Below are 15,349 nucleotides of genomic sequence, written 5' to 3' on the forward strand. Positions count from 1 at the left end.
TATAATCTAGGGAGATGTTAACATCTGTCAGCAAGAGTGGCTCAGTAACACTGCTACTAACCAAGATGGCTGAGCCTTCAAAGACAGAGCTGTCAGTCTGGCCTAAAGCTGATAACGAGATAACTAACATGAGGAAGAACAAACCTCATCTTGTCATCACCAAAATACTCTTTACTTGTACATTTATTGACAAGCGCATCACATTAAAGACATCATCCAGCATGTTGTGTGGCATGATGACTGAGATAGATTCAGCATACTTACAACAGCTCATAACAGGGCATCCATAAGGTACTTTGGTAATTATCAGCAGCAGAATTGTACTTTACCACAATCGATATGGCTTGGGATATTGCTCGCTTGGCTATTGCCAGCAAATCTGGGATTTGAGCCGAGGTTAACAAGGAGTATAGGAGAGTATGCTGGGAGCAACATTATGCATACCTAAAAGTGAGATACTAACCTGGTGAAGGTATAAGATGGGACTGTGAATGTATTAAACTGTGGAAGTAGCTTGTTATAGTCAGAGGAAAGCAATTCCTCAAGCAATCAGACTTTTGGGATCCTATCAAATTCAGCTGTAGATGGTAGAAAATTAAATGACTAAAATATGGAAAAACATCCATAAAATCCAACATTTAAATAATGGTTGAAATATTTCCAAGTCAGGATGGTGTGACTTGAAAGAAAACTTCAAAGTGGTATTCCCATATCCCCACTACCTTTGTTCTTCTACGTAGTAACATTAATTACTTTTCTCAAGAGGAACTCCTCCCTTCAAGAACTGCTGGCTAATAAGATAGATGGCAGCTCTGTAGTCATAATAGCATCTTCTGGGAGATGCACCACACCAAGGAGCCCAAGGTCAGGGGTGTTTGTGAGTAGAATAAGGGATTTGGGAATGGATTAACAAACAGAGGAATGACCCTGAAGAGGGTGTCTTGGATGGGCCAAAGGATCTGCAAATGAAATCTGTCTTCCCCTTGCCTGACAGCAGCTCATGCAGCTAACATATCCAGATTTTCCATGTGGTGTGGGTCTTCCCCGACAATGTATATAAAATACCAGCAGAAGAGGAAGAGTAATAATAAACATAAATCCAAGGGCAGGCAAAGCACCTGCACCTTTACTAATCCTGTAAAATTTTAGGCAGGTTTGGTGTGAGTGGGTAAGCAGTACTATTAATTTTGGAAAGGAACAGGAAAGCATTAATAAATAAAGTACCTGCAGTGTAAATGAATGTAGATAGATGTTTTAATATAAGTTGCCAACAATAAGAGCATTTGAATATAAAAGTGTTAATTAAATATTCAGCAAGTTTTATAAATTGACAGGCGAACAATAGTGAATTTAGTATCTGTAAAACATGCAGTGTTGTATCTTCACTGAGATATGGGATATATTGCTTCATTATTTTGCTGTATTACAGTGACACCATATTTGGAATGCATTGGAACCATGGCAACCATCAGAAATTGTACTGTAGATCTTGGATTACCATGAGCAATCTCATAGAAAATTTGCCAGACCTTATTAAAAATTCAGCTCAGCTTTGAATATAAAGTATCATGCATGTAAATTTATTAATTGAAAATAGTTTTATGAAACAACTTTCCACAATGACCTCTGTAGAAATGGCTCCAATTGCATACAAAATAGAGCTAGTTTTCATCTGTCTACTGTTTGTTTTTTTGGTGTAAACAGGATAATAATGGAATTAAAATTATAAACTAAATGCAGAATTTCATCTGGAGATCTTCTTATTATTTTGATTAGGCCCAAATTTGTGTGACCACTTTTATTTTGAAATGGGAAGGGCCTATACAGCACACAGTACCATGATATTTTAAGCATTGTTTTGATTGATTGATTGATTGTCACATATACCTAACTGCGGTGAAAAGCTTTGTTTGCAAGCAGATCATAGTGAGCAAGGACATACAGATCATAGAATGAAAAAAACATGGACAGAGTAAGGCATACACTGCACAAGGACATGTGCTAGGCAAGATCAACATTAATAAGTTCAACATCATTTGAAGTTAGAGAGACCATTCATCAGTCTAATAATGGCAGAGAAGAAGCTGTTCTTGAACCTGCTGCTGCTTGTGTTCAAGCTTCTGTATCTTCTGACTGATGGAAGAGGTTGTAGAAGAGCATTACTGGGGTGAGATGGGTCTTTGATAATGTTGGCAGCCTTTCTGTGGCAGTGAGACATGTAAATGGAGTCAATGGATGAGAGGTTGAGTTCCTTGATGGTCTGGACTGTGCACACAGCCTGCTGTAGTTTCTTACAGTTCTGGACAGAGCATTTGCCTGACCAGGCCATTATGTACCCGGACAGTATGCTTTCTATGGTGCATCTGTAAAAGTTGGTGAGGGTCCTTCTGGACATGCCAAATTTCCTGAGCCACCTGTGAAAGAAAAGGTGTGTGCCTTCTTGACGTGGGAATCCAGGACAGGTTTGTGGTTATTGTCACTCCTAGGTACTTGACACTCTCAACCTTCTCCACCTTCGCTCCGTTGATGTAGATGGGGACGTGATCTCCTTCTTTCTTTCTGAAGTCAATGATCAGTTCTTTTGTTTTGCTGACATTGAGAGAGAGGTTGTTATCATTGTATCACGTCACCAAGCCCTCTATTTCCTTTCTGTAGTCTGACTTGTTGTACTCACTTCTTTGTGTTTAAAACAAGGTATTCCTGAGGCTGCCTGTCTCTTTCCAAATCTACATCCCTAGCTCAAGACATGCCCCTCCATATACGGTACTTGTTACTCATAGAGTTTCTTCACACTTGCACATGGCAAACTTCTGCAATGTTCACTTCTTCCTTGTGTGCATTTTTTTCCTTGCTAAGTGCATCTGCTTCAGTGCAACAATAGTGTCTTTTGATTTCTTTTCTCATTTTTATTGAAGCACTTCCAAGATCTGCAGTGAGGATCATGACTCCTTTTTTTTTGACAAATCTGTGGACTGACCTGTTGGGTCTCAAAGCAATCTTTGTCCTTGTTATTAGTTTTCTTCTTGTGTTAAGTTCTAAGCAGGACCAGGAAGCCAAAGTGTTGAACCTTCGGAGCTTTGTTATTGGAGAGGTTCACTCCACATGCAGCAAAGCTAGACTAAGCTGCTTCCTGCCTAAAATGGCTGATGAAGTCATCATTATGTCATGTGATCAGACTCTTAAAGTGACAGTCAATATGGAAAAGCAACAGTAACCTACCTAGGACATATGGTCGGAAAGGTCAAGTGAAGGCTCTAATAGACTTTTCTAAATGGGAAATCATGAGGGTTTAGGAATGCGTGGGTTTTACCAGAAACCTTAGCACAATACCCATGCACTTACAAATTTGATAAGGAAACAACAAAAGTATATAGTCAGCAGAATGTCAACCAGCCTTTGACAATTCTAATAAATGAACCAGAATTAGCCACCCCAGATTCTTCCAGACCCCTCAAAATAACAGTCAATGCTAGTGACTTAGGTATATGTGCAGTCTTCTATAGGATGGTGATTTGGGATTAGAGATATCAGACTTGATGAACTGGAGCTGAAAGGTTGTGTACAAATAGAGCTTCGATTGTTTGTAAGAAACTGATTGGTCTGTGAATTAGTGACTAATTATCGATGACAAGGGCCTTTTGCCTACCAACAGTCATGTGATTGGTTCTCAGGCAGCTGAACAGCTTGGGGTTGTGAGCAAGAGAGCGAGAAGCCTTCAGACTTCCACCAGCTCAGGAGCTCTCTTTGTTTTCTGCCATAAATAAGCCTGAAGAAAATCATTTTATTTTTTCCTTCAATAGTGGCTGTAAGCTGTGACTTTTAGAAGTTAAAGATATTTTGTAAGTGTGAATCAATCAGCTGTGCCTCCTACAAATAAGTGAAAGCCTCTGAAGAAGGAAGATCAAGAATCTGCATTCTGACCAGCACAAGAAACATAAGAATCATTTCAGCAATCCTGTGAACTGTATTCAATGAATTGCCATCCCAGTCTTAGTGTCCATCCTTAATACTCATGGTTTCTTTCCTGTCTGTTGACATGCATGTATAAGAGGTAGCTAATATAGGGATTAGAGTTTAAATTAATGGAGTTATATGGCAAGTGTTCATAATTGTTTACCTGTCGCTAGAGTCTAATGAGTTTTGATATATAATAATTTTTGTTAAGTACAGAAACCTGCAACCAAAAGACAGGTAAATTGAGAAATTCTGTGTACTTTTTAAAATTTTTAACCCATATGATGACTTTGGAAATAGTGGGCTTGATTTCCAGCAAGCAACCCAAGTGGACATGACAATTAGCTGAAAACAAGCAGCAAAAATAAATATAGAATCAGGAAGCATTGAACCAGCTTTAATGTTGTAATCAATTCCAGAGGATCTAATTGTAATTAATTTCTTAACATTTGGGTTTTCAAGAAGTCTGAAATGGAAATCATTCCTGCTCTTTAAATTATGGATTCTGCTGGGCTTATTGAGAGTGAGCTGGGTGGAATTTCCTGGGGTGAGGGAAGGGGTGAGTAATGTAGGAGGTGCAGATGGAAGAATAGGTCAAGTCATGTCAGGGATGCTGAGGGATGAACATTGTCAGGATATGGGAAGGGGAGTGAACAGTTGGCTGTATAAGTAATGTCACGGTAGAGTGAGCAGTCTTAGGAGAATGGAGGCAAATTTAGCATTGTCAGGGATTGTGCAAAGTTGGGAGCAGGTGAGCAGCGGCAGGAGGGTGGGAGAGTTGGGGTCGCATGGATGAGAAGCATCAAGTGTGTGAGGAAGGGGGAGGCAGTGAGCAGTATTCAGGGTGCAGGAGAATGAACAGTGTCAGCAATGACAAGGTTGACAGATATGGAGATCATATGTCAAGTACATTAAAAATAATGTTGTTAAACTAAGGCAGATCTGAAGAAACATGCCTTAGTTCATAATGTGTAAACAGATGTGACATCACAGGAATTCCCTCCTGGCTCATTGCTCTGATGACTCGATTTGGCAGTCCTGGGAAGGTCCTAAGATTCTAGCATGAAAAGTTAAAATTGTAGTTGCAACTGCAGTCAGCAGTGTATGCTGACATGCCATCGCTGAACATAAGGTCTGTGCCTTTGTTTCTCTTATCTCTTTCTTCTTTAATTTCATTTGTCACCACAATATTCATTCCGATTTCTATACATAATTCAACTCTAATTTAAACTTTTTGTTTCAGACTTTGAGTAGTTTAGTGATGGTTCTTCAAGCTGATTGTTTGAAAAGCCTGGCTGATTCGTGCCATGCTCTCAAACTTCAACATCCCCATAGAGGACATTGTGTTGCATGAGACCTGGACAGCAGCTGGTAGCAAGGTGACTGGATAACACCATTTCTTTGCTACTGCTTGGTAACCCAGGTCACAGCATAACCTATGCTGGTACTTCAGTGCTTTAGAATTGAGTTCTGGATTGTCTGTTGTACCTTAAGAGGTCAAAGTAGGCATGAAAGATCCCAAGGAATTGTTTAAGACAAACATGCATAATGTTCCCTGCTTTCATTACAACAGTTTCCTGAGACTACTAACAGTAAGTATTCCTCCCTCAGTCAACTACAATAATAACATTCAAATGAAGCTGGCCATTTATTTTGTTGTTGTTTATACAGTCATGTTGCATAAAAAGGTTGCCCCATTTGTTTACTTGAAGTTCACCACTGCACTGTTGTGTGGGGAATTTCTTAATGATGCACTAAGGTGTTGTATAAATGTAAAATCAGACTCCAAAATGTAAGACACATAGCCCTACTGGGCTCACCAACTCCCTACTGGGCTCACCAGCAAAATAATGTGTGGTGATCTAGCATTCCTAGGTTTCTCACAAAATAAAAAATGCATGTAGAATTAGGACTTGGAAATGTTTGTAATTTATAGAAATGTTGTGACTTTATCTTTTGACATCTATGGAGTGGCGAAACTAATGCATAATTATGTAACTAATCAAAATCTCATTTTGTACCACTTCTGACTTTCTTTTCTCTGTACCTAAATAGAGAAGAAAATTAGTGATTTTTACTTACACCTGAACCAAGGTTTAGGATATTTGCATGTACAATAGGGGACTTGTTCCTGCTTGAGATCCTAGCACCATTATTCGTTGCATTCGGGGAACCCAATTTGTCAGATCGTCTTCAACAAAAGAGATGAGTTACTTGCAAATTAATGCGGAGTTTGGAGCAGGAGGAGTATTTCATCCAATCAAATGGACCCATGTTCCTTTGATTCCAAGGTCCTTGATCTTCAGGCTTACTTAGTCCTCAATCTTCCTGCTATAGAACCTAAGGTTCTCAACCTGTAGGGCAGTCAGCCTTGGCTAGTGATCACCCTCCCTCTCCCACAGTACTGAGGATTATAGTGGTGAATTCTCTTGCATAGGGCTTGAATCCACAATTTTTTTAACTCAAGGTGAGTGTGTTACTACTGAGTCAAGGTTGATATTTTTGATCATAGTTGATATTTGTATATACATGCATTTGGTTGCAGTGCCCATAGTATCAGAGCAGTAATTTTATTTTATTTCATTCTCTTCCAGTATCTCCAGAAGCAGTTGGGTTCCTCTCTGCTGTTGGGGTGATTGTCATTCTTATGATCCTTCTCTTCCTATATATCAACAAAAGACTGTGCATTGAGAATATAGGAGAGTTTCCGTGCCTTGATACAGAATACAGGGCCAATAAAGATTTACAAGACAATACCCGTAAGTGGTTTATTTTAGATTTTAACCATTTTAGTTTTGTGCAAGTGGAAAATATTTATTGTGTTTGAAAATGACTAACATGAGCAAACTGAACCTGATTTCTTTAACTAAATTTCTTTACAATACAAAGCTGTTAGAAATACAAATTTCCTTTTTTTTTCTACAATGACAGACTTTAAATTTCAGTTGTGACATTCTTTTGAATTCAGATGTTCATTTAAAAATATAATTGAAAATCTAGGGATTATTTGTATTCTATTTAATTGTTCAATACAATTGAAGATAACTTTAATTATATCATAATAGCGAATCATAATTTGCTGGGTGTTCATGTTCTCCAAATAATTTCCTCTTTATAACTTAACAAGCACTACACCTAATAGTATTGTATAATTGCTTCATGGATACTTCCATTTTACATGACTCTATTTGTAATCTAAGAAACAAATACTCAAGAACATTCAATCTATAGATTCCCGAATACCCAAGGGAACTGAAAGTGGTGCTTTGGGAGGTGTGCAGTTGCTGGTGAGGTGGAAGAATTGTAGGAAAAGAAGGGGGAAGGCAATGAGTGCTAATTTCCCCAGTGGTAACCCAATGTGTATACAAATTATGGGGTAAAGTGCCTGATTTCCTATATGTGAAGTAAGCAGGTAAGGTTCCCTGCCCATAATACAAAGATAAGAACATTTGGTCCTCATGCTAGTATGGTGACACTAAAGTGCCTATCTGTGGCACCTCAAGATTGACATTCAGGCTGGTTGAAAATCCCAGTTTTATGTATTGATTTATAAGCTCACATTTCCTGTTTATTTCTTCAAAAACTACTTACTCTTAAATCCAAAATAAGGACAATGCACCAACAGCTCATGTTTTTAGGCTAATTGTTGAAAATTTGTACATTGATGTTTATTAGATATGCATATAATAATGAATTTTAATGCCTTTTGTATTTATTTACTAACAGAGGTAAGCTGAAAAGGATGACCAATTTGGCACATTAACCAGTTGCACATTGCATCTGAAGGGGGTTTTGCTTTCTTGGGGTTAAAAAGACTGCTTGCTTAAATGTCGTTTTTCAAGAGTTTTCAACAAAGCTTGAATTTTCCATCAGTGTCCTCTTTAGTCGAACAGCTTAGCAGTGTTGTAGAGGGCTTGAGTGATGCAGTTGGGCAGGCTGGTTATAGTGTGGCTGATTCAGTCACAGAGCAGGTAACACAAATCCTAAATGGCTTGCGTACAGAAGATGAATCTTCTGAAGTTTGTACAGACAATAATGTAGCATCTCCAAGTATCAGCTCAGAAGCTGAAATAAAGAAGCTGTCTGCTGAAGCTGGAGAAGAAACAAGAAGCTGCGCAACAAACAATAACTCGGGCGAGTCGCAAGATGATGCGAGGTACGTTGTGTCAGAAACTACAAAAGAAAAAAGGCAGAATTGGTTGCAACATCAATCTCCAGTTTGTAGTTTAACAAGTGATGTTTCTGCAGAGACAAGTACAAGGGATTTGAATTATAAACAAGTGGAAAACATTTCCTCTCTAGAATACACAGATATCTCTGACACTATGGGACAAAAAGAAGCACAGCAGCACAAAACATCACTAAGTCATTTCAGAGAATCAGAGAAGTTAAAACTCACAGAAGTCAAGAAAAGCCCACAGCAGAAACAAGAGAATTGTGAAGGTGTAGATAATTATACTATTTCAGGTTGCAACAGTGCTGCACAAGAACCTCAAATGATAAATGAAGAGAATAAAAAGTTCAAATGCATGTTATCTGATGTAGATTTGAAGAAGTCCAATTATGAAGTTAATAATCTCCCTTTGCAAGACAAAAGGAACAAATCAAGTAAATCTAGCAAATATAGTACTGACGACATAAGTAGTCAAATTAACAACAATGAATATGTAGCTAATGATAAACAGGAAGAGGAAGTACCTAAAAAGGGAAAAAGGAAATCATCAATACTTGATATTGGATATAATAAAACAACTAATCAAACTACTGTAGCACTGGATGCGGAAAGGCAAAAAAAAGATAACGAAAGGAAAAAGTTAACCCGCTGGCTACTACATGGTGCAAAGAAGTCAGCAATTAATAAACCCGATAATTCAGAAAAATGGACCAAAAATCTCGAGGGAATCATTTCAAATGATGATAAACACTCAGATCATAAAAATGAGTTTCAAAGACAAGAAGTGGACAAAAAAGGAGAAAATGAAGCCTCTTGTACCAAAATATCAGAAAAAAGTGGAAAAGTCAAGAAAGAAAAAAAAGAAAAGAAAACTCTGGACAAAGGTGAGAGCATTTTTCCAACTTGACCTGCTGAAAATTCAGCCTGAACTTTTCTGTCATCAGCACTTTACAAAGATTCAGAACTTTCTAATCTAGCCTTCAGAAACACTATTATATGTCTGACTTGATGTTAGAGAAGTTCTGTATTTGACTTTTTTCCTCTTCTTCAAGGATAACTGAAGTAATATATTTTCCATTGCTGGTTTTGTTATGTCTGAAAATGTCTACAAGAATTTTCAAATGTTATGCATGCAATTAAATCATTTACTGCCTTGAGATTATGTGAGAAGTCTGGGACTTAAAAATTATGTAGAAATAGTTCAGCAGTAAAATAACCACCTCTGAACTAAAATTCAGGTCAGGCAATGCTGCATGTGATCCTTAGTCCTTACTCTGTTCACCAATGCCTGCAAGATCCTGCAATACGTTGCAGTTCTTCAGTTTTAGACAAAAATTGTACTTGTTTTATCTTCCCAGTTTACATTTTATAAAATCACAAGATACGTTCTACTTCAGTGGAAAGATGTGTTGAGTGAGTTACAAAGTTGAAACTCACTGCATTGGACTGTTAGTCAATAAGAATTCAACTGGGGTAGGGAATAAAAAATATTGTACATAATTTTTAAGTTCAGCCATAATATTGTGGCAACAAGAAGTTGGAACTGAGCTAAAGTTGTATTGCCACCTCTATCTCCAGCTACTGAGTGCTATTTGTGATTGGCAAGACCTTAATTGGCCTGGGGGGTACTGCTGGGATGGAGGTAGGCTGATTCTGGAGAGGTCACATTAAAATGCCTGCCTTCATAGGCTTCTGTTCCCAAATCCATTAGTCCAGATGGATATATGACGAACATTGAGGTCTATCAGAGAAGCCTTAACAAGTACTCAGTTCACTTCCCCACTCCTATACCCAACAACCTCTCACCCACCCTCCACTCTAAATGACCTTGCCACAATGAAATTACAGTTTGGGACCTACTGTCTCTTTTACCCCATGGAAAAGTGTTGGAGGGCGGAAATGGAGGCAGGATTTAAGGCTATACTTTTTTTTGTTGTGTAACCTCCATATCGGTCTGTTCCTTCTCAAAGCAAGTTATACAACTTCAAACAGAACATTATGAATGTATTTGCCCAGATGTCTCACAAGACCGAAGCAGTCAAATCACTATGAACACAAGCCAGTACCAATGCAAAGCAATCCCGACTTATTAGGAAACAAGTTACAATAGCTTTTACTACAATTTACTAATCCTGTTCAGCCCCTTAATTTTATAATACTTCCTGAGCCTCTTGTAGATTTGTGCAGCCACTCTTTCTGTTTCAATGGGACTGCAAAGCTGCTTTTTCTTCCTCTCTCTTTCTGGACATTCAGCAGGTCTCTGCCTTTGGCCATGCTGGTCTCCTCAGAAGTTCGAAGAGAGTCCAAGAGATTTCTTTGCAGGTGAACCATGTCTTTATACCTTTTTGGGTGGTTTTCTGAAACTTTCTATAGTTCTGGCCAATCAGGGAGACAAATTTAACGGTTTGAAACATTTTTAATCATTAGGATGGCCTGCTACTGTTTGTTTCTTTCTGTAGCAGGACCCAATGCCATTCTGTCTGGGTCCTTCTTAAATTGGTTGATAAGCTGTTTGGAGTATGTCTGTCCAGGATAACTGTTGCCTTTATGTTATGCAAATATCATTATCACCTGACTGCTGTGTTTGCACTGTGTCTGGTGGGTGGGTTTTGTGACTTCAGAGTTTTACTTGGCAATTTCTCCAGCATCCCTTGCTGTTTGACCAAGTTAGCAATCTATCTGTGTTTTAGCAGCCATGCAGCTGCTATATTTGGGATGGCCCATGTATTTTGATTGTTAGGTGATTGGCACGATGCCAGAGCTTAGAGGGTTAGAGAAGAACTTGGATGGAAATATTATGTGATGGTAGTGGTCCTGATCACCTGATTGGAGACTGGGATGCGCAAACCTCTGCTTGGCTGGATGGTCCCTATTGGTTTAATGGCTGTAGGCAGCTGTATATTCCCAACAGTGCCACCATACGCAATGGCTACTGCTGGCAGGGAGTCACCAACGAAGAGAGGATCCTTTTGCCAGATATGCAGATGCCTTCAAGGCTTAGCAGAGGTTGGGATTTGGCAAATCAGTGATGAGGGGAACATGGAATGAGGCAAGGAGACTGCATGGTTGGGGTTCTCTTTTGGGAACAGGTTGTCCAAACTGGAAGGGCCCAATTTACCTCCTCACTTACACAAAGGGCATTAGGTGGTCGGTGGTGAAATACCAGCAGCAGCAGGAAGAGGCTCTTAGGTGGCCATTATTATGATTATGCCTCCCACCATCTGCCTGCCTACTTCCAGGAGGGTCATAAAATTCCATTCTTGGTGTGAAAGGGGTGAATCCAGTTGTGATGTATACGTAGAAACAAGATGGTACGTAAAACTAAGATTGTGTGGGTCCGCAGAGAGAAATTGATTAACTGGATTTTAAATGCATGTGTAAAACCTCAAGTAATCTCTGTACTACTAACTGAGCCAAGTTGGTAGAGGGTGAAACAGATCAAATAATTAAATGAGCAGTTCAAAGAGTGCTATTGGAAGGTGTTTCAATTCATGGTGTAACATTTGATTATCTACTATCTGCTCTTTTGATTATCTTAGAAAAGTTCTTTTAATCTGGTTTTATGTTCCTAATATTTTATATCACTATCTTTCTATTTGTTCCTTTCTTGTATTAACTTTTTGTTTGCTCTTTCCTGCTTTCTAAAAATCTTCCAGTCCTCAAATTCACTACTGTTATTTGCAATGTAATAAGTAATGTTGAGTCTTCTTTTATTGGAATGTATTTGTGTCAAAATTTGAATGTTTCTCACCGTTTATATATGGCTATTTCAGTCTGTTTACCCAAACTGTCTTAACCAGTTCTCCCTCCTCATACCTGCATAATTGTCTTTTGGTTAAGTTTAAAATTCTTAATTTAGACTCAGATTTTGTGTCAAAATTGATATGGAATTAAATAATGTTATGATAATTTTCTCCCAGAAAATCATTTACTATTCCATAATTAGTTATTACTATCTCATTACACAATGCTCTACAATATATGTATTCCTAGTTGGTTCCAAAATGTATCGACCTCGGAAACTGTTGTGAAAGCATTCTCCAAACCCATCTTCCACACTGCCTTTTTCAATATAATTTACCAGTTTATATGAATATTAAAGACCCTAATTTTATCACAATGCCTTTGTTACAACTATGCTAAGTACACTGGTTATAACTATTCACACCAATGTTTTCTGACCATTGTTACTCTTGATCTTTAGCCATTCTGATTTTACTTCCAGATCTTCTAAGCCAATCTTCCCTTCTTACAACTGTCCTTATTTCATCTTTTACTTTCATGATCCCCCTCCTAATTTTCTATTCTGCCTGTCTGTTGAAATATTGGAAAGCCTGAAATATTTATTTCCCAAACCCAATCAGCTAGTAGTCATGGGCTGGATTTTCAAAGCTTGTTTGTGAATCCAACCCTGACTGAATTCCAGGTTCTAACTCCACACCCGAACTGTATCAGTCTTGTCATGCTACTTTTAAATTTGCATTATTTGATTGGTCAGCTGGTGAGCTCGGCATCCAATGCAAGGCACCATGTCACTCCGAGAAGGCAGGAACTGCCTGCCTGGAAACAGAAGAAAAGGAAAGCAGTAATCTGGAGGCTGCTGTTATCTTGCAGGGAGAGAATACAGCTCAAATAAGGTGGTACAAAGTGATCATTGGTGATAATTTGACATAAAGTTATTGACATGCTGGTTGTTGACTGCTCTAATTTCAGAAAAATACAGAGGTGAAAATAAACCTCTCTCCCAGTTCCCAAACATCTCTGTTACATTCTAAAATTCTCTACTTTGTTCAGCATTGCCTGGAAAGAAGACTGAAAATCCCACTCCGTTTCTGATAGGCCCTTTAACACGTTGCTTAAATAACTTTAACAATCATTTACTGGTAGCAAGAAGGTTTCTCATTCTTTCCCTCTTGCAAGCCCTTTCAAAATTCCAAGCTGCCCTTGACTTGGCAGGATCAAATGTCTTCCTCTGGAAATGCAATTTTTGAAACTCATGCACCCATTTTCATCTCCATTGACAATTAAAAATATTGCCCCATATTTCTGTAATGGTGATTAGATTAAACCCATTTATCTGAATTTGTGTTGCTAGTGTGCCTAGAGTATAATAAATGCCTCACATATTCTGATAAAGAGAATTTAAAAAAAAATATTCTTTGTATGTTCTTCTGGTAATATGTTACTTACCACTACTTTACTTTTATGTTTGTTGATGCATTGGTATATTGCCAAAATTAGACATTGCAGTATTCAGTGCATTTTGAGAATGAACATTGCAAATCTCTCAATGTTTTTGATTTATCAAAGTGTACCTAACATAGAGCAGGTTTTAATGTAAATTGGGAAGATAAACCCCAGGGTTTGGTCAAAAACCCAAGGTCTGTAGCTTATTGTCTTGCCTGACACCAATGAACTGAGTATACTTGAGGACTGCTTCTAATGTTCTTGGACCTGAATGACTCAGAAATTGTGACTTTACTGTTGGACAAGTTCGACATAATTTTTAAGTTCAGCTATTAATTTTATCTGCTAATACACATGTTTGTCCCTTCCTGTCTCGCTGTGCTTACCTTTTCTCAAATCACTACAATTCTTTTTCTCTTCAGATTTCTAAATTTGCCTTCACCTGACCCCTCCATATCATTCCCCAATTTTTGTTTAAAGCCCTAACCACAGCCTGAATTATATAAAGAGTGAGTCTTTAAACACATTATTTTTGTGTCTCTTTTCATAGTAGAAGAACTAAATTACATACAAGGAGTAGAGAATAAGCAGGGGAGTAATAAAAATTTATGAACTTTAAATATCTAATACCAGCAATGATTAAGTGTTCGAGGGTCTACTGAAAGCTGGCAAATGTATTGGAGCTGGGGTTCTAAAAGAGGCATCTAGAGAGATATTGGATGCATTAATTATTATTTTCCAAACTAGAGGAAAACAGTAATATAGGAATGGCAGGTCAGTTAGCTTGACATCAGGAAAATGCTGCATTTTATTACTAATCACGTATTAACAAGGAGCTTAGAAAATCATAGTTGGTTAAGCATAGTTTTAGGAAAGGAAAATCACATTTGACCTTTTATTTTTGTAGATGTATATCAAGGTAGATAAAAGTAAATGAATAGATGTGGTATAAATGGCTTTCCAAATTTTTTGGAGTGTTGTGGTCCTCTCCCCTGTGTCTGGATTTGGTGTTTTCAGCAACTGGGTGTGCAGAGTAACGTGTTGGATTCAAGTGGTTAGAGGGGAGGGCTAAAAGGTGATAGGATGTTTTTGGTGGGACCCACAAAGAAGTTCCCTTTATGTACTGACACTGTCCCATGAAGCTGAAGCTGCACGGCAACCCATATGATGTGAAGCTTCCCCTGCTGTAAGCAAAATTTTTGTGGTGGTGAGATTAGGACCTTACATTGCCATTAATTGGTCAGGATTTCAAAAGGCTGAAGGCAGCTTGGTGCCCCCCCTGTAAATTTTAGGTGGATGAGGAGGGGCATGTAGTTGGTGTGAAAGCCACTCACTGGATTTTACATGTTTTAAAGCCCACAAGCAAAGGGGTGTAAAATCCAATACAAAGAGTAATGGTTTAAGGACAAAAGGGGAGAGAAAAGGGCCCCTCAAAGATCAGCAAGGCAGCCTTTGTGTAGAGCCGCAGAAAATGGGGGAGATACTAAATGAGTATTTTGCATCAGTATTTACTGTGGAAAAAGATATGGAAGGTATAGATTGTAGGGAAATAGATGGTGACATCTTGCAAAATGTCCACATTACAGAGGAGGAAGTGCTGGATTGACTTGAAACACATAAAAGTGGATAAATCCCCAGGACCTGATCAGGTGTACCCTAGAATTCTGTGGGAAGCTAGAGAAGTGATTGCTGGGCCTTTAGCTAAGATAATTGTATCATCGATTGTCACAGGTGAGATGCCAGAAGACTGGAGGTTGGCTAACATCGTGCCACTGTTTAAGAAGGGTGGTAAGGGAACAAGCCAGGGAACTATAGATGGTAAGCCTGATGTCGGTGCTGGGCAAGTTGTTGGAGGGAATCCTGAGGGGCAGGATGTACATGTACAGGAAAGGCAAGGACTGATTAGAGATAGTCAACATAGCTTTGTGTGTGGGAAATCATGTCTCACAAACTTGATTGAGTTTTTTGAGGAAGTAACAAAGAGGATTGATGAGGGCAGAGTGGTAGATGTGATCTATATGGACTTCAGTAAGG

At 38.5% G+C, this 15,349-nt stretch overlaps 2 protein-coding genes across 4 annotated transcripts in view; both read left to right on the top strand.

The window, feature by feature from the left end:
• Positions 1–15,349, top strand: part of syt14a (synaptotagmin XIVa) — a 228,130-nt gene that overhangs the window by 53,757 nt on the left and 159,024 nt on the right. For all 3 annotated transcript variants that reach the window (XM_043695734.1, XM_043695732.1, XM_043695733.1), the window contains exon 3: positions 6,549–6,713. In XM_043695734.1, coding sequence (XP_043551669.1) covers positions 6,549–6,713 — 165 coding nt within the window. The remainder of the gene's footprint in view (positions 1–6,548; positions 6,714–15,349) is intronic.
• LOC122552795 lies at positions 6,747–14,784 on the top strand. Its single transcript, XM_043695735.1, has one exon. The coding sequence runs from the start codon at positions 7,782–7,784 to the stop codon at positions 9,033–9,035; it is 1,254 nt and encodes a 417-aa protein (XP_043551670.1). The 5' UTR covers positions 6,747–7,781; the 3' UTR covers positions 9,036–14,784.

This window comes from Chiloscyllium plagiosum, chromosome 9 (genome assembly GCF_004010195.1).
Source record: "Chiloscyllium plagiosum isolate BGI_BamShark_2017 chromosome 9, ASM401019v2, whole genome shotgun sequence".
NCBI lineage: Eukaryota > Metazoa > Chordata > Chondrichthyes > Orectolobiformes > Hemiscylliidae > Chiloscyllium > Chiloscyllium plagiosum.